The sequence below is a fragment of the Rhinolophus hipposideros genome (genome assembly GCF_964194185.1).
Source record: "Rhinolophus hipposideros genome assembly, chromosome: 25".
Classification (NCBI taxonomy): domain Eukaryota; kingdom Metazoa; phylum Chordata; class Mammalia; order Chiroptera; family Rhinolophidae; genus Rhinolophus; species Rhinolophus hipposideros.
Window position 1 is genome coordinate 27,868,613 of NC_138071.1, and position 25,760 is coordinate 27,894,372.

At 42.6% G+C, this 25,760-nt stretch overlaps 1 protein-coding gene across 5 annotated transcripts in view; it reads left to right on the plus strand.

Annotated features, from left to right (window-relative positions):
* Positions 1–25,760, plus strand: part of ACTR3B (actin related protein 3B) — a 52,334-nt gene that overhangs the window by 16,828 nt on the left and 9,746 nt on the right. For 4 of the 5 annotated variants that reach the window (XM_081038108.1, XM_081038107.1, XM_081038109.1 and 1 more), the window contains 7 exons: positions 5,654–5,778; positions 6,395–6,505; positions 16,140–16,235; positions 17,019–17,126; positions 20,277–20,420; positions 23,483–23,656; positions 25,065–25,157. In XM_081038108.1, coding sequence (XP_080894234.1) covers positions 6,434–6,505; positions 16,140–16,235; positions 17,019–17,126; positions 20,277–20,420; positions 23,483–23,656; positions 25,065–25,157 — 687 coding nt within the window. In that variant the 5' untranslated portion in view covers positions 5,654–5,778; positions 6,395–6,433. The remainder of the gene's footprint in view (positions 1–5,653; positions 5,779–6,394; positions 6,506–16,139; positions 16,236–17,018; positions 17,127–20,276; positions 20,421–23,482; positions 23,657–25,064; positions 25,158–25,760) is intronic. The other variant, XM_081038110.1, reaches the window with a different exon arrangement.

Consider the following 25,760-nt stretch of genomic DNA (forward strand, 5'->3'; position numbering starts at 1 on the left):
GATATTATAACAAAGACCCCTATACTCACCACCCAGATGAGCAAATGTTAACATGACTTTATCTTGTAAATACCTGGGAACACGCGGCCCTCCTTTCTCTCCGCAGTCCTACCTCTCGTGGATACTTTCCCCATCCCGTCCATCCATGTTTGGTCCTTACATTACAGATAGCAGGACACAGTCACATATGTAGCCGTGTTTTGTGGTTTAAACGTTTCCAAAATGGTGTCATACTGTGAATAACTCTCTGCATTGTTCTTCTGAATAAAACCCTCAATATTCGGTTTTAAGACTTACCAGTGTCGATGTACACACGTCTAGGCCTGCATTCCAGCAGTTGCTTCCATAGCAATTTTTTCTTTCATTTGGGCATTTTCCACTTTTCTGTGTTATACAAACTGGTGCAGTAAATATCTCCTTACCCACTCGTGCTAGTTTCCCAGAAAATAGAGGGACACGGGACTTTGGTCATTCAGGGGTGCTGCTCTTCAGCGTGTCAGGTGTTACCACATTGCTCTTCTGAGGCTTGTACTGATCTGAACTCCCATCAGCAGTGGACGAGTGTTTCTGCTTTTGCAGAAACGTCCTTGACAACAGTCGGTACGGTGAGACTGAAAATTTTTCCTAGTCTAACGACTGTAAAATGATGTCTCACTTTTTTGAGTCCTAGTAAGGTTCAGTACCTTTCATCGCCTATTCATGTCTTTGCCTCTTTTTCTATTTCATTTGTATCCTTTTTAAATGGACTTATAGGAACCCTTTGGGTACTCTGAATACTAATTTGTTGCATGTTTCTTATATTCTATGACATCTTTTTAAAATAATTTCTTTTTGTTTAGAAGTTAGAAATTTTTAACATAGTCAAGGTTTTCAGTCTTCTTTTATAAATTGTTTCTGTCTTAACACATGCATTTGTACTTCAGTCATAGAGTTTCTATACTTTGTTCTACAAAAACTTTATTTTTTAATGTGGTGTGAGAGAGTTCATTTGTTTGTCTTCCAAATGGAAGGCTACTGTCCCAGCAGTTCTTACGGAGGCGCGTATCCTGATGGGATGTGTGTCTTCATCACATTGCCATCCCACACATGCCTGTGAGACTTTGGTTTCAGCCACGCGTTTGCTTAGCTCTGTCCCAAATCTGTTGCTTTAGCATGTGTCTTGATATCTGGTAGGTCTGGTTCCTCCTTTTTCTTTCTCAGAATAGCCTTAGCTATCCTTAGGTCCTACTCTTTACTGTAAGTTTTGGAGTCGGTTTAAAGTCTGTGAAAAATTATAAAGGGGTTTTGATTATAGACACGTTACACTGGTAGATTATTTGGGGCAAGTTTGACCTCTTTATGAATTGAATTTCCTATTCATGAATATGGTATATGTTGTACTGTTCATTCATGTCTCTTGTGTCTTCCGGTAATGTTTGTGAAACTCTGCAAAAAGCTTAGGCAACCTTTCGCTAGATTTATCCTTAGGTACCTTTATGTTTTTGTTGCTGTTGTGAATTTTTTTAGAATTGAATTTTCTAATTAGCTAATGCTAGCACATAGGAGGAATGCTGCTGAGTTTTTAAAGTTGTTTTTGAATCCAGCAACCTTGCTGACCTGTCTGATCTGTTCTAATGGTCTGCAGATTCTTTTAGTTTTCTATGCAGATGTTGGATTAACTGCAAATAATAGTTATCTTGTCTCCTCCAATCCCAATACTTCATCTATATTTTTGTCTTGGTCTTGTTGCATTGGCTAAAACTTCTGCTACAGTGACTAGAATTGGAGATAGCAGGTGCTTTTGTCTTTCTGACTTTAAAGAATGGGTTAGTGTTTCATTAGTTATTACTGTAGGATTTTGTGGAAATGCCTTTGTAGTTTAGTACAGTACCCTTCTATTCCTAGTTTACTTAGAGGTTTTTGGTTTTTAAAAATTTATCTTTAAATCAAGAATGGATGATGACATTTAAGACTTTTTGTGTATTTTTTGAGATGATCATATGGTTTTGAACATTTAAACCCCTAATATCATAAGTCCCATTAACATGTTCAAATGTTAAAGTCATTTGTTTCATTCTTGAGATAAACCCTTCTTGGTTATGAAATACCAAGAAATACATGCTGAACTGTATTTGCAAATATTTATTTGGGAGTTTCGGTATTTATTTGTAAATATTTATTTTTTGCATCAATGTTCAAAAGTGAGATTGGTCTATAATTTTTCTTTTTTACACTATTTTTGTCTGGTTTGTATATCAAAATTATAACAGCTTTGTAAAATGAGTTTGTTAGCTTTCTTTTTCTATTTTCTATTTTTTTTCTTTTTCTATTTTCAATTTACATGTTAGGAATTACTTACTCCTTGAAGGTTTAGTAAAATATATGACATTCTTTTGGGAAACACACTGGATATTCTTATTTTAAAAATTAGTATCATCTGTTAACTGCTGTAGCAAGTGTTCTTAAGATACAGCATTTGTATCTAAATCTTTAGATATACTCTTCCTTAGAGATAATCTCCCTGATAATTTTCTTTAGATTTACCCTCAGATGACTTTCTGGCATTTGGAAAACAGCCTGTCTCTTTTGGCTACCCACATTCCAACCTAACCATTTGTTTCTAATCTGCAGAACAGTTACGTTGTTCTTTATTTAAGGTCTAATCTTGTTAGCTTTGATTCCATCATTACAGCTAATTGAAGTGTTTCATTTTTTAAATTTGTTTAAATCATTTGCAAACTACATTTTGTTTTAAAAATATTTTATTTTGAAATAATTACAGATTCACAGGAAGTTGTTACATCTTATATAATTATGTTGTACAATGTGAAAACTAGGAAACTGACATTGGTAAGTGTGTGTGTGTGGGGGGGTGAGCAGTTCTGTTTCATTTTATCCCATGTGTAGATTCCTTTAACCACCTCTGCACTCAAAATACAGAATTATTTCATCACCATAAAAATCTCTCCTGAGCTGTTTCTTTATACTTATACTTGCTCCTCTCCCTTCCACTATTCCTAACCTTTGGCAATCACTAATCTGTTTCCATCTCCATAATTTTGTTATTTTGATGATGTTATATAAGCAGAATCACACAGTACATGCCCTTTTGAGATTGGCTTTTTCACTTGGCAAGTCGTTGCCTGTATCAATACACTGCTCCTTGTTGTTGCTGAGTAGTATTCCCATATGGATGTACCACAGTTTGCTTAAATGTTCATCTACTGCTGGACATCTTGGTTATTTCCAGCTTTCAGCTGTTACAAATAAAGCTGCTGTGAACACTTGGGAAGAGGTGTTTGTGTGGACAGGAGTTTTCATGTCTCTGGGTAAATACTGTGTGGTGCAGTTGCACGTCAGGTTTGTGTTTAGTATTTTTAAGAAACTGCCAAAGTGTTTCGCCTCCTCGATGGCAACTGCTGTTTCTGGTTTCTCCCCATCCTTCCAGGGATACTCCACACATACAGCAGATGTTCACCGACATGTCTTTACCTGGGTGTCAGCAGACATACAGGGTTGTGCCTTCTTTCTTAAACACTGCATCTTAATGATCCTTCTAGATCAATACAAGAAGCGGGCTTCACTCTTTCTCATGGCTTTATGATACTCCATTGCATGGATGCCACATACATTGGAGCAGTTGCAGTGTGTCAATGTCCATTCTGTTATGTTACAGTTATTGTCCTTTCCGTCTTTGTTTCCTTTGTACATTTCTCGTCTTCTCTGTCTACACCTGAGTCAGGGCTCTGTTGTATGCTGTGGTGTGTGGGAGATGGCTGCTGGGGGACACAGATCTTTATTCTGCGAGGAGTCGTATAATCTATGAATAATCATAGGTCTTCCTTGACAGCTCCTCTCTCAGACACATTTCTCCATTTTGTTTGTGAGGGCTCTTGGGACCACAGCTGCTTTTCATAGGTACAAACAAAAGATTTGAATATAAGCTCTATGTACCTTTATTCCTTTCAATGGATTCAGTTGCTTCCTGTATAATTGTTAAAAGAAGTGTATTTTATTATTTTTGTTATTGTCATTTCCAAGAGCCACTAAACATAGTTCTGCTATGATTTGGGGTCAGAGAACTTTGATCTGCCTTTTTAGGAGAGATTAGACTTACTTTGTTGTCATTTAATTTTTTGAGTGTGGTAGTTTTGTTTTCACTAAGTTCAGCGTTTTTTCTTTAAGGTGGTGATTTTTCTTTGGGTGAAAATTCTTGCCTTCCGATTCTTGGTAAACTTGAATGATGTCATGAGTTGCAGAATCTTTTTGCCTTTGTGTCTTCGCAATCTTTTATATTGACTTGGCAGTTTAATTCTAAATTCATGCATAATTAAGTTTGATCTTGCCCAGAGGATAGAATGTGTCACTTGTCCTGGCACACGGTGTAAGGACTTTTGAGGTCTGCTGCAAGCCATCTTTCCAGGGCCCTTTGAAATGCCTCACTTGGGTGCCAAATGATTCTGTGTGGTGCTGTCAGTGTGCCACTGAATGGCATGGTCAGTTTTTAGAGATGGGTTTCATTTATTTCTACAGATTGCCTAGTAAGTATAGCCCACCAGACTCTCCTGGCCCCACTCTCTCGGCTCAGTCCCCAATGTTTCACATCGTCCCTGCTTCTTCAGCCCTGCAGAAATTCTGTCCTTTAGATTTGTGCCAGCTTTTGTAACTTGCATTGCAGTGAGAAAAGGAGATGGGCAAAGTCAATTCTGTCCTGCATCTTTTTCTTTTCACTTCTTTACTTCAAGATACCTTTCTGAGAAAAAGAATTCAAAGTCACTCTTATAGCTTTATTGCTAGTCTTCATTTGTAATAAATTGGGGATTTCAGATAATCTACTTTTAAAAATACGTGTATATGTTTACTAATTTGTTTTGGAATAAAGGTGATAAAGGTGGGTTTATGGGAGCTCAGACTACCAGGAGTTAGAAATTTAAATGGAAAATCAAATCTTTACAAAGCTTTCCACATTTCATTAAATGGTAAATTCTGGAGTGAGGTTTTATATAATTATTTACTCCTAAGTATATCCCCAAATATCAAGGCTAAATTGTTAAGAAAATAATATACCATAAAACTAAATATTTTTACATAATATAGTTGTTTGATTACTGTACTTTTTGCAATAGATACTAACCAGCAACCTCCTAGTTTTTACTTTTAATGGGAACTTATTTTTTATTTTTATTTTTTTTCTGTAACAGGACTAAAAATATATTTTTAATTTATCTGATGCACAGTTTTATTAAATTGGCTTAAGAGCAGATAGGCATTATTTTTCCAGTTAATTCTCTTCTGTATTTTTAATTTTGTCTCCCTCTGTATTGTATTTTAAAATTTGGAACCTATCGATATGTACTCCAAGAGCATTTCACTTACTATCTTATGAAATCTTTTTTTTTTTCAGATGAAACCAAGAAATTTAGTAATGTTAGCTTCTGTCAGCATTCAAAGCAGTCGAAATTCTTGTGCCATACTGAAAATAGTAATGGGACTTAATTGTCCCGATGTCTGTTGGCTCATTGATAGTGTCTTTTCTGTGAATCCCCTCGACCCCAGATAACACCCTAATGCTGAAAATTTACTTGTACATACATAAGGATTATATTATATCTCATCATTCAGATAAATGTGGGTAGTGATGGAAATCTTTGTGCTGTTCTTTTTTTTTTAAAAGGCATTGCCATCAGAGAGTCAGCAAAGGTAGTCGACCAAGCCCAAAGGAGAGTGCTGAGGGGCGTGGACGACCTGGACTTTTTCATAGGTGATGAAGCCATCGATAAAGCCACGTACGCCACGAAGGTGAGCCCCCTCCGGGAGGGCGGAGGCACGAATAAGGCAGGGTGGTCCGTTACCTGAAAGGTGTGCTTGTGGGCTGTGGGCTGTGTTTTAGTCTCAGGTCTGAAAAGAGGTTTTGTTGCTGTTTTTGAATATGGTATTTTTGATGTGGAGAATCAAGCCGATTTACAAACCCTGCAATGCAGCGTGACCCCGAATGCTGGGTTCCATCCGGGGCCAGATCTGCCCCTGGGACATGGCAGGTTGGCTAATTAACCTGTCAGACACAGAAAGTCGCAGATCGAGTAATTAAAAGTAAAGCTCTAAAGTTATTTAAGTAGACACTTGTTCTAAGAAAAGAAAAAGCCTCCGATGGGGGGGGGCGGTATGGTAGACTGGTGGCAATTTCCCATCTGTTACTCCATTGTTAAGACATTCTTTGCACTTAGGAAAGGGTGGAGCAGAATATAAGCAATAATACAACTTAATCTTCTGTTCAAGTGCCTGTTGTTTCTCTACATTCACTTCATGCAATGGAGACCTTTGTTTTCTAACTCGGTCTCTCTGGCCGGTGCTGGTAAATGGTTACTATTGCTGGTGTGGATGGAAGCCTGATGTATTTTGGTGTCTCTCATGTTAGTGGCCAATAAGACATGGAATCATTGAAGACTGGGACCTCATGGAAAGGTTCATGGAGCAAGTGATTTTTAAGTACCTTCGAGCCGAACCTGAGGACCATTATTTTTTAATGGTGAGTAACTGGGACCGAGAGGAGTACATCCCTGTGAATTCCAAATTGCGTAGATTTTAAACTCAAGATGTTCTTCCCTGGGGAGTTTTTCATTTCTGCGAAAGCTGTTTGTGTGACGTGGGTGCTTTTTGGGCAAATAACGGGAGATTCAATAAGAATGTCTGAAACCAAACGGGGCTCATCTGCTCACTAAACGGGAGCCAGAGTCCAGCGGTTCTAGGGTGGTTCTTACAGGGGCTCAGCCACAGAAGCAGGGACCCAGCCAGTGCGCTAGCTTGGCGTCCAGTGTCGGCTCCCCTCAGCCCCAGGATGGCTGCCCACGTGTGTGTCCCCTCCTCGTATGTTTGCACTTTTTTAAGATTCCCAGAAACCTTCCCAGCAGATTTGTGCTGTCATCCATGCCTCACCTGGTCACTAGCAAGGGACATGGAATTTGGTCAGAGTAATCAAGACTGTCTCCCTGGGGCTGGGGCGGGGCTGGGGGCGGGGCCATGTCTGACCACCTGGCCCCGGCAGGCAGGGTAGGTACCTTAGAGAACACAGCGAGGAAATTGGGGGGAGGAATGGATTTGGGTAGGAAACCATCTGTGTAATACTTCGATAACTTCAGGAAGCAACGGGACCACTGTGATTTTTGCTTATTATAGCAGAGGAAACTGAGTCAAGGTGTTATTTTGCCAGGGTTTAAATCTTACTGTAAGATAAAATCAAGCTGAGTTAGGGGTCCTGGCTATGGTATTTAATCTTTATTCAAACAAAACATTATAGAGAAGAATTATCTCTTGGTTATGAAATCTGTTCTAATTGTTCTCAATGTGTTTTCTGCCCTGAAATGTTCTTTTTAAGATAAAATTAGTTACGTGGACAAAACACTTGCTTTATAGAGAGCAATTGCGTATAACATAAACTGAATATTAAAACCTACAAAACTTAGCTTTGGATTTTTTCCATACAAGTACATTGTGAAATGGTCCCAGCCAGATGCAATTACATAATTCTTTCTAATGTTGAAAATGGTGTTCCTTGGAATTATCTGGCTGAAAATCTGGTAGCTGCAAGGCCACTATGACAGTTAGTGGAATGTGTGCATTTGCTATCCATTGAAGCAAGTCCTGGCTGTACCCTCACAAGTAGGAGCCAGGTGTGGGAGCTGTGTTCTGCGGCCCACTGTGTTTTCTCTCCTGTGCGTCTACAGTGCTTTGTGCACAATAAAAGGAGCCAGGAAACGGACAGTGTGTCTGTCTGAGTGGCTTTGTCACTGTAGCCAAAACAAATCCCAGATTCTCACCTATCACATTTGGCATTTTCCTTCTCTAGCACGTTCCATAACTACTGGTAGGACAGGACTTCAGGAGCAGGCGCCATCTTTGTGTCTTCCTCAGTGTACCCTGCCAGGGTTTCTCCCTTTTGCTGCGCTGGAGGACATCAGAGCTAGGCCTGTAGAGCAGGTGCGCACCACCTCCAGCTCACAGGAGGGTTTTCCGAAAGGAAATGTTTTCTGACTTAGCTGGCATATGTAGGCTAGTAAGATAAAGCCACTTGCCAAGAAGGAAATGCAAGTATTTGGTGTGAATATGGAAAAGCTAGAGTCCATTTGGCAAAAATGAGTACCTACAATGAATGTTGAAAAATAATCGAGTTTATTAAATTAAATATTGTTTTATGTATATTGTGCTTAAAATTCTGCAAGTCAGTTCATTGCGTGATGTGATTGTGGATGTGATGAGAACTGTAAATTTCTTTCAAGTTTATGCCTTTGGTCATCAGTTAATGGATCAGTTAAAGGGGAGGAAAGCAGGCGTGGAGTTTGATGGCCAAGCCACGGAAGGTCATTGAAGGCGTTTACTGAACTGCTGCAGCCGATAAGGGCTTCCTGGTGTAAAAGTCTCAGAGTTCTAAATTATTGTCCCTCGGTCGCGACACAACTGTTCTCTGTGACCGCTGTGAGCAGACATCTGAACATACAGGGCGCAAACAAGCTTCTCATAGCTCATAGTTCTCAAGAAGTTTCAGAGCCTCAACTTGTACTGGTCACGTGGGCTGAGCAGGTGGCACATGGGGACCACACTCTAATCCAGCCCTGAGCTGCCCAGAGGTCACAACAGAACGTGTCTTTCAGAGACTTGCAGTGCTCTTGCCTGGAAATTGAGTCACAACTTCAGAAGAGATTCGCAAACTTTCCGAATATAAATCAAGCACGGGAGCAAGCTGCACGTGCCGTTCAAGAAGACCCAAGAACCCGGAGCTCTGACGTCAGAGCAGGAGAGCTTGGGCGGGGGTGGGGGGTCAGTCAGCCTCCCTTCAGATTCCTGTTTCATGGGTCCTCGGTGGATTGGTTAATGCCCGCCCAGACTGGCGAGGGCACCACCCCTTATTCAGTCTAGGAATGCTAATCTGTCCAGAAACAGCCTCCCAGACTCACCAGGAGACGTGTTGGAGCAGTTCTGTGGTCACATTGATGCATGAAGTGAACCTCCTCAGGCAGCGTGTCCTGACGTACGTGGATAGTTGCCTTCCTGGTTCTGGAGAAGGATGGACACCTGCGCTGTCCAGCATGGCAGCCACCAGGCGGCGTGGGGCTGACCGCCTTGGGTTTGCTCAGTTAGTGTGCTTCCCGCTTCCAGGGTACTGTCATCTCCTCCCCTAGTCTCCCGTCCTTGAGGATTTATATTGTTTTAAAAAGGTTTCTTTACTGTAATTACGGAGAAGGATGGTGGTGGGGCAATATTAAATACATGTGTTCAGTTTACTCTTTATCCAGAAATATGGATTGGTTTTTATGGTAGTGATTAATTATTCATTTTTGAATCAACACCACATGGTATTTTGCCATTGTTATGACTAAAAATGTTTATGTAGCTTGCATTTATGTGATGTTTTAATCATGTGCTTCCGTATTTAAAAAAAAAAAGAAAAGCTCGATACCTCTAATTCAGAACTTGTTATAAATAATGGTTTGGGAAAGTTTTATTTACATTGGTCTCCTAAAGGAACAATTACTGATAGTAAATATGGAAAGAATGGAGGATTGAGGGAGAAATGGATTTTTGAGTATGGTTCTCAGAACCCATGACGATATGCCCTTAATGCTGAGTTTGAGTCGAGAACTGGGAGAACGTAATTACATTGTAAACGTTCCTTAAATGGAAGTATGTAGATTTTAATGCAAATCCTTCACAGATGGTGGATTGTTTGGTACCAAGTAATAGAAGTATTAAAAAACAGAAGTTTAAACCAGTTAGGGGTCTCATTGTTCTTAAATAAATTTGTAGCTGGGAGGCCAGTGCTGGTGTGGCAGCTCCCTGGTGTCATAGGGACCTCTGTGCTCTAGTGTCCTTAGCATGTGGCTTCTGTTCCAAGGGCACCTTACAATCACAGCTTGGCTCCTGCAGCCCCAGCCTGCATCTCTGTGTTCCGGAAAAGGAGACGGGCTTCGGGGCCCCAGGGAGGCTCCCCTGTGAGTCCACCCTCCGCCCTGCAAGCAGCTTTCCCAGAAGCCGAATCCAGCAGCTCTGGCTGCTTACTGGCCGGAACTTACTCACTTAGCCATCCTGTCCACAGGGAGTTCTGAGAAATGCTTTTCCTCAGGGCCTGTTGCCACCTGCTGGGATTGATCAGGGTCTGTCGGTAGGAAGAGGGAGAACTGGTACTGGGCCTGTCACTGGCAGTGCCTGCCATCATGAGGTGACCACAGGGATGAAGAGAGGGGCAACACAAGAAAGAATTCAGCTGTTTTCACAACTCTGGCTGGATTCCACCCATGTGAAGAGTGTCATCCACACTGGGAAGCCACCAGGCCAGGGGAAAGCTGGGTCACAATGTGCTGTCTGCTGTCCTCTTGCTTCTGGTAAGTTTATCTGTGGATAAATACATGAGGAAGCTGGATTAGGAAGTCCTGTGGCCTTTTCCCACAGGCTATAACGCAGGGATTCACCGTGTAAAGGTTTTTTTCATTATGATACTGAAAATTTAGAAAAATCTATGGGACTTTTCACAGCCCTATCACACTAACATAATTACTGTTAACATTTAGCATGTTTTAGTTTAATTTTTTCACTCAGATTTTTATGGTTTTACACTCAATATTGTATCTTCCATCCATCTCCCCCCAATTTTTTACACAGTTGTCATAACCCTCAAGTCTAATGGCTATACAATCACCTGTATGGTGGATATTTCTTATATGTTTGGCAGTTCCACTATTTTTAGACATTTACTTTTGTTTCCAATTTCTGGGTTTTATAAGAAATTATATAAGGTAATCTTTGCAGGTACACTTTTTTCTATATTTATATAAAAGAACTACCAGTGTTTAATTTGGGGATCCAGAAGTGTTACTAATTTGGAGACCTGTTCATACCATTTCACACTGACCCTCAGTGTGCAGGAGGCCCCCTGGATCTGTATTTCTTTCAGCATTGAGTAATTTTTATTTGCATTTTTGATAACTTTGTTTTATGTATAAACATGTTTTCACCTGTTTATTCATTGTATCTCCTCTTTTGTGAATTGCCTAATCATGTCCTGTGCTCTTGTACATATCAGTGTTTTATTGCTTTTCTTACTGCTTTGATTTCTATGAACTTTTTTCTTACCTAATCTTTTATGTGATAAAATATGTACATTGACCATTTTAACCATTTGTGAATGTAGTTCGTAGCATTCAGTACATTCACGTTGTTGTGCCACCACCCCCTGTCCATCGCAGAACTTTCTCCTCTCCCCAAGCTGAACCTGTGTCCCCATTCAGCGCTAACTCCCTTCCCACCTCCCCCAGGCCTGGCCCCCACTCTTCTACTTCCTGTTTCTATGAATCTGACGATTCTAGGTCCCTCATGTAAGTGGAATCACTCAGTATTTGTCCTTTTGTGAATGATTTATTTTAGTTAGCATAACGTCTTCAACGTTCATCCATGCCATAGCGTGTGACAGAATTTTCTTCCTTTTTAGGGCTGAATAATATTCCAGGTCTGCACAGACCACATTTTGTTTACTCTGTGAACCACTTCGTATAATAGGAAGCTTTTGTCAGCAGCAGATATCTTTTTCTCAGTTGATTTTTTTTGCCTTTGTGGGTTATTTTTGAACATCTGTAACTAAATTTTTATGTAGTAAACCGAATTTCTTTTGAGGTTTATATTTAGTCTTCATGCATCTGGGATTTATTTGCAATATCGTTTGACACTGAATTTAAACCCCGGAAGAGTCCAGGGAGCCAGGGTTCATCTAATTCTTGTTGGTAATATCTTCCTATAGGTTCACTTTCTGCCTTGGGTCAAACAAGGAGCTCTTAGCTTCAGGCAAGAGACACTCCCTGACTGTGGACATACTTTCATACCTTCTTAACCTTTCTCTCCTGGTACTTTTCCCCTCTACTCTGTTGAAGTGCCCGGTTTATAAAGTAAACTTATTGTTAAGGTGCTTGGATTCCTGTTCAAGGTGAGAAAAAACTTTATAGATCTCTTTAGTTAACGTAGGTTGTTTCTTCTGGTATGAGATTCGTTATTGATATGTACAGCTGACGTCTATTGAGCATGTGCTGTGCGCTCAGCCCCATTCTCTCCCTCACGCCCAAGCACTTACGTGTATTGACTCATTTATTTAATCCCACCAACAACTCTGGGGGCGATAGTTATCAGGCCTGTTTTTCAGATTGATAGGAGCTACCTTAAGAGATATATTGTAACCCCCCAATACTGTTGGAATCTGCAGTAATTCTCAGGTGCTTTAAAATGAAAGAAATCTGGAATGATAGCTGCTAGCTTTTACAGTGCCAATGACTGGGTGCTGGTCACCTTACAGGTATTGGCGAACCCCTGGAGGGGGTCACATTAAAATAAGTGAGGAGTCGTCGAGTGACTTTTGGATCCCTGTCTACAATATGCTTTTGAGTGGGACTTCATTATTTCTTTTCCATGTTTTAAGACTGCTTTCTCTCCCTCATCCAGGGAATACATTGGAATATATTGATTCAAATTACAGTGACTAAAACTTACCTGAGCACTGTGTTTGAGCTTTGTGTCTGTTGCTACACGAGAGTCTACACTAAACCACCCAGCTGGTTGACAGCCAGGTGTGTGTGTGTGTGTGTGTGTGTGTGTGTGTGTTTGATGAGATCATACACACACATAGCAGCGAAGTCAGAAAGAAGGTGCACAAAAGTTTCCAGTACAAGGATGCCCCTTCCCATCTCTGTTCTGCCCCCTATGGCCTCTCCTAGAAGAAACACCTTTACGAGTTCTTAAGCAACTCATCTCTCATCGTTCCAGAAATAATTGTGTGCAGGCATATGCATCATGCATGAACGTTTTGTGTTATACAACTGGTAATAAAATATACATACTGTCGAACACATTATTTTTTAAATTTAAAAGAATTAAAAAAAAATCGTGATAAAAACATAACATGAAATTGACCTTCCCAGCCATTTTAAATTCAGTAATGTTAACTGTATTTACTTTGTTGTGTAACAGATGCCTAGAACTTCTCCATCTTGCCACACGAAACTATTTACTGAACATTTCTCTTCCCCCCATACACCAGTTTTTTTAAAAAAGTTTTCATTAAACATTGTCAATACAAAAGAATATTTAAGAATGTATGTGTATGTATATTTCTCTTTTCATTTAACAGTTTATCATAGAGGTTGTTTCATATCAGCACATCTGGAGCTCATCCTTTTTAATTGCTACAGAGTATTATATTTTATGGATATGACATAATGTATTTAATCAGTTCCTTAATGATGGGGTTTCAGATTGTTTCTGATCTTCTACTACTTCCAAACAACGCTGACTGATCTCTCTGAGGCACCTTGTTTTAGGTAGGTCTCTTGCCTGTAGGATGTGATTTAATTTTGTCTCATGGTGTTAGCTGAGACAGTTTTTCTTTGTAGTAGGTGAATTCTTCACTTGTGTTTGCTGGTGATTTTAATACTAATAACTCCCTTTTATTGGGCTCATTCCATGTGCCAGGTGCTTAGTAAGATTCCTTACATCTTCCCAACTCAGTGAGGTAGGTGCTAAATGTGCACCGAGAGAGGAAATCACTTTCCAAAGGTAGACAAATCGAATGTCGGGATTTGACCCAGCTGATTGGACTACAGGTCTCATTTCAACCACGCTGGTATGGCATGCTGCTGTGCAACAGATAGTAAGCTCGGTCTTGGTTCGGCTATTTTACTTTATGCTATGCTTTTTTCTTTTTTAATTTTTATTGGGGAACAATGCATTTTTCCAGGACCCATCAGCTCCAAGTCAAGTCATTGTTTTCAGTCTAGTTGTGGAGGGCGCAGCTCACTGGCCCAGGTGGGAATCGAACCAGGTGTTATGAGCACCATGTAATAACCACTGAGCAGCCGGCCTCCCCACTTTTTGTTTTTAATGTGTTTTATTTATGAATTAATTTTTTACAACTCAGGCTTGGTTTTCTCTTTGTTTTGTATTGGGTGTGTATTCTTTCTAACATATTTTTTTCTTTTTTTTTTTTAACGTATTTTAATGTAACTGAGAATTTTATATGTTTGCTCTTTATTTGTTTAGGGGTGATTAACTACTTCCTGCTGTAATTAGTGACCAAGGTGGCACATTTCCACATTTTCTTCCTCCTCTTTCTTTCCTCTACCACCTGCTTTTGATTGATTATATTACTAAACTTATTCTAATGTTAACATTTATCATTTTATGTATACTAATGCTTCTGATACTTTATCAGTTTAAAACGGTATCTTTTGATTCCATCATAAGAGGCTATCAGTGTGTTTATAGTCTCTCCTTTCTGTCTACGTCTCTCAACTTGTTATTTCTACGGTTTTAATTTGTAACATTTACATTCTGTTATATAACTATGATTCCCAGAAAAGAAAATGTTTTTGTGTTACATCTTAAATAGATTAATGGCTCACTGTCAGTCTTTGGCTGCACTTCCTGCCTTCTTGTTTGGCTAACGTTTATCTTCTAATAATGAATTCATGCAGGGCTCGTGGGAACCAAATTCTCCAAGTTCTTACATGTTTAAAGGTATTTTGTTTTTGCAACATATTCGATTGACAGTATGGTCAGAAGTAGAATTCTTGGGTCATACCTTCCTGCTCTAAAGACTCTGTAAGTCTGACCCGCGTGTCCCAGGGTTAGACATAGCTGTGCTGGTGGCCGAGGCCGCCTGTACTTTCTGTGCCTTTAGGGTGCCTGAGTCTGCTCCAACTTCCACAACAAGATAGCACAGGCTGGTGGCCCAACCAGCAGACATTGGTTTTCTCACAGTTCTGGAGGCTTTAGGACCAAGGTGGAGGGGCCATCGAGGCCAGCTTCTGGTGAGGACTCTCTTCCTGGCTTGCAGGCAGCCACCTGGTCCTCGTGTCCCCGTGGCCTGTCCTCTGACATCACACAGAGACCTCTCTGGCTTCTGCGTCTTGTAAAGACATTAATTAGTCCTGTTGATTAGGGTCCCATCCTGATGACCTCATTTAACACCAGTCACCTCCCTAGAGGCTCCATCTCCAAATACAGTCACTCGGGTTTGGGGGTTCAGCATAGGAATTGGGGGGACATAGTTCAGGGCATAACAAAGGGTAATGTGGACTTTTTTTTTTTTTGCAAAAGGCCTAGAGAATTTTTATTTATTCTTTTTCTTTTGCAGCTTTAAATATGTGATGTGTATCCATACTTACTGACTTGGAAAAATTCACAACGTATTGCTGACTGACAAGCAGGTTTATGTATTGTTTTTATCTTTCTGAAATCCTTTTGTTTCCTCCGATTTGATAATGGTTATTATCACAACATAGATATTTGAATTGTTTGAAATGTCTTTGGTTGTGATTTTCATCTGCTTTATTTTTATGCTTTTCTGGTTATGGGTATTTTGTCTGCCATTGGTTTTTCCTGTTTTGTCTCTTCCCTCTCTTTTTCTTTTTTTTTTATATGGTCTTTGGCCGGTTTCTTTGTGTTCTTTCCTCATCTTTGAACGAAGGAAATTCTCCCTGGATTAGGCATGTGTGTGAGTTTAGGCGGTGGGGAGTGGGTGGGAGGTGGTGTCTGGGTGAAGCTGCTTCTGCCCTAGAGTTTTCTGGAATTGTCTGCCTCGCAGCTGATGGCAGAGATGTTTTGTTCAATCTTATCTTCTGTGCTCTAATGGCAGATGGGGCTTGGGGAGGCTTCTGCTGCGGTTCTGCTCAAACGGGTCTCCTCACTGCAGCCGGGGCCAACGCCTCCCCTCCTCGTCTGAGAGCTCTGCGCTGTCCTGAGATCTGAAGTCATCGGTGTTCTCTTGGTGTCTTTACTCATCTTGGTTGGGTTTTTATTGCCCTTGGCAACTTGCTACAGGTCTGTTCAGTTTCAGGGTGTTCAGGTGTTATGGTTTGAAAGGTGGAGTTTCCTTTTCTGTGACTTGTTCCTCTTTTCGGGTGGTTACTGAGAGCAGAAGTATTTAGGGAGGCCTTTATTCTGCCACATGAAAGCTTTTAAGACCCACAGCTGGATTTCTTTAATTAATGACTCTGGGTCTGTTCTGTCTGTAAAATTAGAGAGGCATCCAGCATCCTAATTACCATGCTTTTAGGTTAACTATTTTATGGTTCTGAGGTAATTGCATGAAATTCGGGTGAACACTAAACATGGTGACTGTTGTCTTACAGACAGAACCTCCACTGAATACACCAGAAAATAGAGAATATCTGGCAGAAATTATGTTTGAATCATTTAATGTACCAGGACTCTACATTGCAGTTCAGGTAAAAACAAAGTTATTTTTATGATTTCCAAAGGACCTTACCTATTTAATAGTGGAAGAAATGGTGATTCCAAAGGCTCTTTGTAGTAAGGTTGTGTTGTGTGTTCTTCCTTTTCCACTCCCTCAGAACGCACGCACGCGCAAACACACACACACACACACACACACACCATTCATCTCACACCAAGGTCTTCTCCAACCTTAGTACTCTGAGTTGGGCAGTTCTTGGTGGTAGGGCTGTCCTGTGCTTTATAGGATGTTTAGCAGCATGTCTGGCCCTTAACCAAGAAAAAGCACCACCACCAGCCCCTCCCCCAAGTGTGACAATAAATAATGGCACCAGACATTTCCAGTGTCCTCTGGGGGCAGAATTGCCCTGGGTTGAGAACCAGTGTAGAATATCCGGGTGTGAGACCTACTGATCTATCTTTTAAAAATTCCACAAGTGATCTTACTGCAACGTGTCTGTGGACCCATACTGGGAACCAGTGGATTAGAAGTTACAGTCTTATATTCCAGAATAAAATCCCTGTCTCACCGGCTTTTCTATGTAAAAAACTGATTTATTTTATTGAACACTTGTCTCCTCCAGTTTAAGTATACAAAATTTGCATGTTAGTTGTTCAACTTGGAATTTGAATTTTGGGAGGAAAGGTGAAGGACATTATAAGGGCAAGAGTTACTCAGACTTATTAAGTAAAAAAGATTGAACCTGAGAATAAGCATGCAAACTACGTCAGAAAAATGTCCCCCTGTGCTCACAGTTTCCCCATCTTTTTTCCAGGCAGTGCTGGCCTTAGCAGCGTCTTGGACGTCTCGGCAAGTTGGCGAACGTACGTTAACAGGGACCGTCATTGACAGCGGGGATGGGGTCACCCACGCTATCCCAGTGGTAAGCAGATTAGTCAGTGCCTCCCTGTAGGACTCACCTGATTGAGGTAAGGGAAGAAGTAAAGGAAAAAACCCTTTATAAATTAAAATACCACTCTTAAAGTCGTAACTGTACTTAGTAAAGGTAACAAGAGTTTTTAAACCAGGTATGTGAGAAAGAAAAAGATGCCCAACATCTCTGGCCGTTTACAGTTTGTCAGCAGTTGTGTGGAGTCTCCAGGGTGCTGCTTGACCTCTGGTGTGACGTCACCAGGAGGGTCTTGTTGGCGTGTCCTGAGCTGTGGGGGTAGCCAGGGGTAGCTGCATTGTTAGAATCGCAGGTGTGGTCATGACCACTTGAAGGATTAACTCTGTTTTGTGACAAGATGTGGATGGCTTTAACTAGCTCGTGCTTTAGAGAAATGGCTTCTGGTTTTTTTTGTTTTTGTTTTTTGGGTTTCTTTATTTATTTAAGAGCCAAGAAGGAGAGATTGTACATTTTGACTTTCAGAATGCTCTGCAGTGTTACTTTTTGGTTTTTTCTTTGTTGTTGTTGTGTTTTTTTTTTTTTTTTTTTTTTTACTTTTTGGTTTTAAATTTCAAAATATTAGCAGAATGATTCGGGCTTTAAGAGATTTCTATTGCTTCCATTTCTTCTTTTTTTGGTCCAGTAAACTAATTGAATTGTTTAAAGTTGGTTTCTTTGAAACTCATTGAAACCATCCAAAGAAGGGTGTGCAGTGGAAAGTCAGACTTGCTCTCATTCCTGATCTTCCCCCACTTTCAGAGGCACCCCCTCTTACTAGTTATTTAGGTATATTAGAAATAGTTTTCTGCACATACAGGTGTATGTGTATATGTATAACTTTTTAAAAATGCAAACGAGGGTTCTTTGTTTTTTTTAAAAAACAATTCATTTACTTAAGTTGAAAAAATAGTCACCATTTCATTTTGGGAATTTGAAGGAATGCTGTACTAATATGCTAATGATTTTAATTCCTTCAAGGTCAGAAATTGCTGGAGGGGAAGGGTAACTGGTGGATGTGCCTATAGTTAGGAAGGAAAAAAGCCAGATTCCTCCCTTGCCCATCCTGTACCCCTGGCAGCATGCCCTTTGCACGAGGATCTGGAGGGCCAGGGCCAGAGTGAAGGTCCCCCCGCAAGCCCCCAACAGCACTCTGTGCTTGGAGCACCTGCAAGCCAGTCTCAAACACTTACTCGTTCTGTGGTCACTGAGCCCCGTTGGTGCCACTTGACATGTAATACTGACTGGAAATGCAGGCGTCTGGCTTGTGCCCTGAGGTAACACACTCCCAGATGAGTGCAGGCCCAGTGTGGGGAGCAGGTTGTGGGCCCGCTTCCTTCCATGCGTGTATCCCATTGAGGAGGAGGAAAGAAATAAATTTCACACGGTGTACAGGCCCGCTGAGAAAATTGTTTTTAAAATGTTTATCTGTATCTTAGTGCAGTTTTTTCCCGATTATCAAAATTACATTTGTTGTACAAACTTTGGATAAAATAGAGAAATCTGAAAAAGAAAATGAAATGACCATAAATTCACCCAGAGAACACAAGATAGTTTTGGTTGTTTAGCCTTCTAAGCTCGTTTCCGTAGACACACACGTATATGCACTTTAAGCAAAATTGGAATATCCTGTGTCTGGTTTTGCATTCTAATTGTATAATGTAATTCTAAAGTTATATTTTGCATATTGATTTATTCCTAATATTTTTTTGTATGATTAACTATTCTGTGAAAAAAATATAACTACATAATAGCCCATCGTGTGGGATAGCATAATTCACTTATTTATTTTCCTGTTGTTAGACCTATAGGTTATTTTCATGTTTCGAATACTGTGCTGAAGATGGTACTGTGTATACACTGGTTAAATTAGTTTTTAAAAATGTTAAATGTGATGGAAGAGTATAATAATTGTCAATAGTTTGTGTTAGAGAACTAATATTCTTATGACTTTAAGTTGATCTTTACTATTTTAATAATTTGTACATATCTTTTATCACCATATTAAAGTATTTTTACAAATAACTCGGGCTCTGTGAAAAGGCCAAATCTCTTACTTCTAGAAGTTAGGTGCATCAGAAAGAAACGTTAGAGGAATGCAGTGACTTGTCCTTGGAACTTCCCTGGTGACCACAGCTAGTTTATAACCATTTGAAGTAGTCCACCTGTAAGATGAAATCAGCAGTTTGCCACCGTTCCCAACGTCTCGTGTGGGCATGCGGCACAAGCCAGTGCTGTCATGTGGAACCTGGGGTGTCCCGTCTTTTCCTGATGAAACCGGTAGAGAGATGCCCACTCTGTCAGTCCCCATAGAGCAAGCTGGATGTGTGCCCAGGCCTGGGGCAAGCCATGCCCCCAGGAGGGGCCTTGGTTGAGCTGTGGGGCTGTGAACTTATAGGCCCGGCCCCGCTGGGGATGGGCAGCAGCCCCTTTCCTGTCCCCGGCAGACCAGGCTTCACTGGCCAAGGAAGGCAGCCGAGCGAGTGTGTCCGAGCTCCTGACCGAGGCTGTGTCAGATGGCGTCCTGTGTAGGTTAACGTCTCAGCGTGATTCCTAACAGGACAGTCCTTCCTGTGGCCAGTGGGACCACGTACTGAGTACTTAGGAAATGCCCCAAGCACTGTGAGCTGCTGCCCTACTGTGTTTCATTGACTCTGTATTGTGAGCCCCACGGGGCAGTAGTGCCCCGTTTGTGGGTAAAGGGACCGGGCCGACACATGTGAACAGACTTGTTCATGGCCACTCAGCTGACAAATGTGGGCCTGGGATTTGAATCCAGGCTGGAATCGAATTCCTGCAAACTTAACCACATTGTTGATTTTGAAATATAAGTAGATTTATAGTTGGTTTAGTAATGTGCAGATAACACTTGCTTTTTGGTGAGGAACAACAGAAAAATGATTGGATTCACTGTTCTGACACACAGCATTACTGTTTGGAAATGAACTATGTGTTTTTCTCTTCCCATTCCTTTGAAAGCATCATACTGGTTGCTTATGGAGAGGTCGGGTCACAGTAGTGGGGGTGTGAATGCAGAGTTGGGAGGGTGCACAGATGGGATTCCTTCAGCTTGCTCCCTCACACTGGAGGGAGGGAGTCCCTCCCGCGGCGGTCACTAACACGGCCTCTGCCTCCCTTCTCCCCTAGGCAGAAGGTTATGTAATTGGAAGCTGTATCAAGCACATCCCGATTGCAGGTAGAGATATTACGTATTTCATTCAGCAGCTGCTAAGGGAGAGGGAGGTGGGAATCCCTCCTGAGCAATCCTTGGAGACCGCAAAAGCCATCAAGGTAAAAACAGACGGGGAACCGGCCGGTTTGGGGGTGAGAGAGATGAGATGGTGTCTGCACACTTCCCTCTGCTGCCATCACTCCCGCTCCCACCTTCCTTCCTCTCCCTCCCCGTGAATGTGGGCTTGGTCTGTTTACCACTTGAGTTAGGAAGGGGCTGTAAGACTGACGGCTCAGCCTCTTCCTCTGAACCTAAAATGGCCTGATAGCGGGCTCGAGCACCAGCCACGTGCTGCACATCATCTTATTGCAGCCTTGTTAGTTGGAGCCTTCAGCTAGCGGGATGTGTCTGCACCCCCCCCCCCCCCCCCGGCTTCATTTCTAGAATAAGGAGCTAACAGCAGCAGTGACGTCAGCCAGTCTTCAAATGCGTTTCCTGTACCTGTGTGTGGGGTTTGTACCCTGAGAACTATAGTTCAGAACAGTCCATCCTGGGATCCAGAATCATTCAACAAAGTCCACCTGTGTCTCTGCACTCTAGCTACCGTGCTAGAATTGTTACAGGAAGTTATACAATTAAGCCATTGGATTAGAAGAAAGATGGCTTATTGGTCCACGTTTAAATGTCCACCTGACCTGCTCCATCACGTTCGTCTTTGTGTTACTACATACACAGCAGTCGACAGGCCCTTTGTAAAGGAACTTTTCAGGTTGAAAAGCAGGACAAATTATTATTATTTTTTAGTCAAAATGCAAGAGATTCTTCTTAGTAATGCAAGGATAATTATTAGGTAGATGAAGAGAGCAGGATTTTGTTTGTTTGTGGAGAAGAATTTAAGTGTGGGCTGTGCCATGTGAGCGTGAGCGTCTCCTTTCTCGTGGAACACTCAGTGTTTGTGGAGAGGCGACCTTGGCCCCCCCTCCGCCCCCACTGCTTTGCTCCCATCAAACTACCCAAAACTGAGGATGGTTGAAGGGACGGCAGCATGAGAGATGACGCCCACATTTTGCATGGCACTCTTGGTGTAAACAGGCAGTTTTAGGGACACGGAGCACTGGGAAAGGTCAGGGCTCTTGTGAGCTGGAGGCCAGCTGCTCTGATGTCCCTGGGACGGGACTTCCCAGGGATGGGGACACTCAGCCGGAACGTGCAGCCCTGGGCAGACCGGAAGAGCTGGTTGTTCCCTGTGGGGGAAGTTTACCCAAGTATCCCAAGGCTGCCTTTTTACACTAAATATTTCCCAAGACTTTTGCTCTTCCTTCCCTGGCCTTTCTTCAATGAAAGAAATTTGAATATTTGACCCAATGTCCGTTACCAGCCCCAAATCTGCTACAAATGTGAATCAGAATTGAACCTCTTGTTCCCGACGCTCAGGGCGGGGCTGGTGAGTGTGAGTGTCCCCTTTTCAGTAAAGATCCCTGACTGCGCTGACTCATGAGGTCACTTTCTGGTCCTCATGGTGGCATTGGCTTTCCTTACTGGCTCTCTGGGGCCACGTCTGCCCCTGGCATGGGCCGGCCCGTTCAGGTCGTGATGGTGTGTCGCTCGGCTGTGCAGGTGGGGAGCGAGGGACAGTCCTCTGTGCTCTGCACGGGCCCTTTGGGGGCTTTGTCCTGCTGTTAGTTCTCGTCTCACTTCCTTCCTGGAGAGAGTGGTGTGGAGCTGCCCCCGCGCTGTGTCCTTGGCCCTGAGCTGTCCTCAGGCCGTGTGGGTCCTGGCACGCACCGTCCTCGCAGCGAGTCCAGAATGAGACCAGCACCGCTGCACCCACCCCACCTTATTTACCGAGGCCTTCGTGCCGTCAGTTATGCCGGCTGAGATGCCCTAAGGAATTGAGAAGGCCTCTAACGAAAACTCAGTGTTTGTCTCCAGCCTGATAGATTTGAGCATGTAGTGATTGTCTCAGTGTGTCTCTGTTATCAGGGAACACAGGGTTGTGTGACGAGTCTTGCCCGCCAGCCTTATAATTCTGCTAGAGTATATCAAGCATGGTATTAGAATACGCTTCAGGGATTCCAAGAAACGTTAAACTTCACATCCTGAAAACACTTTCAGAGGTCCTTCCCACACGTGTAGTGCGCACCAGCTGTGTGCTGCCTTCTCTCCTTGAGGGGGATCCTTACACAGGGAGCAGGACTGCCCGAGCAGCTGCAGATCACCATGGAGACACGTCAGCCACTCAAGGCCAATGTCCCAAGGCCCGGAGGTGGAGGGCGAAACCAGGACCGCACTCTGAGTGACCGTGGCTTCAGTGTCTCCATGGCGATCTGCCGCCGCTCGGGCAGTCTTGCTCCGTGTGTGCAAGGCGCCCTGCTCCATCCCTCTTGCCCACAGGAAGCTTATTTTCAGAGGCTGGTACTCCAGTGCCCGCTGCTGCTTTGCTGAGGTTGATTCTCAGGACAGGTACTGGGCTCGGAGATCCCAGTGGAGCAGCACCAGGTGCAGAGCCCAACGCTGCACATCTCAGGAGCCAAGGTGGAAAGGCCCAGCCCTGCCTCCACGCACCTTCTCCTTTTCTTCCCCATGGCGCCTGCCACCGACAGCGTGCCATGCCAGCTCCTTACTTATTCCGGACCCTCGCCGAGCTGGTGGCCCAGTAGGCAGCGATGGATCTGTGTGTGTTTTGTTCAGTTGTGCATGGCAGCTGCCTCGGCACCCAGTACATACTTGCTGTGGAGCCGATGACGGCAGAGCGGGTGAAAGCCCAGCTGACCGCTGGTGGTAGGCCTCGGGGTGTTATCCAGAGGGAGACGGCAGGGACCCCGGGCAGGCGCCATGTGGGGCCGAAAAGGAGTAAGGAAAGAGGAGATGGAGACAAGGTACTCGGTAGACACCTTGAAACAGTATTTCAGATAATATGGCAACAAATTTGATATAGTAAGACTGAGATTAATAGCCGAGTTGCAAAGAAAGCCGATTTACATACCCCAAATCAAAGCAAAGTCATGTCTGCTATGAAAGACGATAGAATGCGAGGCTCGATGGCATGTCCGCACTGCAGTCAGGGGTGTGGGGAGGTGTCATGCCGGAGGTGTGTTCAGTGCCTGGGGTTACTGGGATTGGCCAGAGGGAAGGGATCTGGTGGTCGTTAATGCCTGGGGACGTCTCTCTGTGTACGCAGGAGAAGTACTGTTACATTTGCCCCGACATAGTCAAGGAGTTTGCCAAGTACGACGTGGATCCCCGGAAGTGGATCAAGCAGTACACGGGGATCAACGCCATCAACCGGAAGAAGTTCGTTATAGATGTCGGCTACGAGAGGTTCCTAGGGCCTGAAATTTTCTTTCACCCGGAGGTGAGATGTTTGCTTTTGGAGTGTGTTGAAGTCTGGTGTGCATGGAGCGATACTGCCACCTCCTGTGCGTCAGGTTACTTCTCAGTGACGCCACACACGGCCTCACTGCAGACAGACACAGCCCCCTGTGCGATTTGTCTGCTCAACTGATTGTGTCCGGTTGCCTCTCCAAAGACGTGATCATCTGGAAATGGTTAGCAATTGATTATACCAGGAGTGGTTAGGAAGAAGTTATAAGAGCAACAGAAGATAGTGGAATTGAAATGACTGTCACACTGGTCTGAAAACCTGTTCATCTCAGGGACCCAGTGTGGGCCGACGGACAGCCTTTCCACCTGTCCTGACTGACTGTCCTTCCTGCCTGTTACCCAGGACACTTGGTCCTGCTGTGCCCCCTGCTGCCAGTTAGTTAAAGCTCTTGTCTGAGGACTAGACTGGTCACTAGTTAGCAGGTCTTGTCTTCAAGAATCACGTTATCATTTTAATTGGTAGTCACAAATAATTATTACTCCTTTTGTAGAAACAGTAGTTAAGAGGCAACATTTTAAGGTTTAAATAAAATGCATTGTATTCATGGTTTGGTATATTTTCCTGCCTAATTCAGTTTCTATTCAGTAGGTAGGTTATAAACTGCTGCCTATTTTTACATGTGCATATGACTATTTTGTTCAGGGAAATGGCATAAAATGTGTTCCTATAACCTCAAATATCGTCCTCATTCACTCGTGCCTTTGATGGGGTTGACTGGAAATAGGCATGAAACTGACCTGCCCGGTGAACAGCTTCTGAACAGCTGGGTGTTACCTTTTTCCTCCCTGACGTGTTACACACTGACGCTCTCCTTGATTTTAAAAACGTATTTCAAATGTCACGTAACTGAATTATTTATACTTTCGCTTACTTAAGGAATTGAATCTGACTGTTCACTCAGTGACATGAAGGTTCAAGTGTTGATTGTTTCATTTTAAAGCCACCATTCAGTGATGTTTCACTGACTTTTTTTTATATCCTGGCTAATTTTTTCATAATACTACTACTCACAAGTGATATACTCATATATTCATAGTGTTTCTCATTCCATATCACATACATCATATACCTGCTTTTTACAGTCTCTTTTTAGCGCAATTCACTGTGTATTCATAACACAGGGCTGGTCTGCCTTTGTTACTGTTTGATATTTTTCCTTCACTAAACCCACATATTTCATCTCTTGAGGGGACATGTGTTTTCATCACTCCATGCACACTTAGTCACACGGGATTCATTTGACATATTCATTCCCATGTGAAGTTTTTAAAGATATAGTCAATTTTGTATTTGTTAAAGTCACTTTTTAAAAAGAATTTTTGTTTTGTCCTATTGAGAGAAATGTGTAATGTTTCTTTTATATTTATGTAAAATTTAGTTTGCCAACCCAGATTTTATGGAATCCATCTCAGATGTTGTTGATGAAGTAATACAGAACTGCCCCATCGATGTACGTCGTCCGCTGTATAAGGTATAAGCCTCTTGGGTAAGGTGCCCCATCTCATCCCACAACTAACGGCCATCATTCTTCCAATAGGTCACTAACATCTATATATGCAGACATTCCTATTGATGGAGACGGCGGGAGAAGGAGAATGAGGGTGGTTTTGAAAATGTAGAATCTTTAAAAAAGCAAAACACTTTTCTTTACACGGAAGTAGTCATAACCTAATTTTTATTTCATTTTGGCCTATAGATAACAAAAGTATTTACAGGCCTTCTTTCTTGTTCAGCTTCTAAGTAGGATGGAGTTTGGGGCCTGGAGGGGAATCGTGTGTGACAGGCACGTCTGGGCAAGCCGGTGATGTCCCCAAAGGGCCAGTCACTGCAAGGAGCCTGTGCGAGCCCTGGCTGCCCCTGGACGTCACTTGGAGGTTATACATGTGTTAGGTCCCGCCCTCAGAAATGCTGATATACTTGGGCTGGGCCTGGGCATCTGGATTTAAAAGCTTCCCAGATGATTCTAACGTGCAGTTAGATTGAGAACCACGGTAGCGACTGGTTTAGTATTAGTGTTTGGTACTTTTATGCTCTTACTCAAGAGCGAAGCCAGTTTTGAGTTGCTTGGCAATCC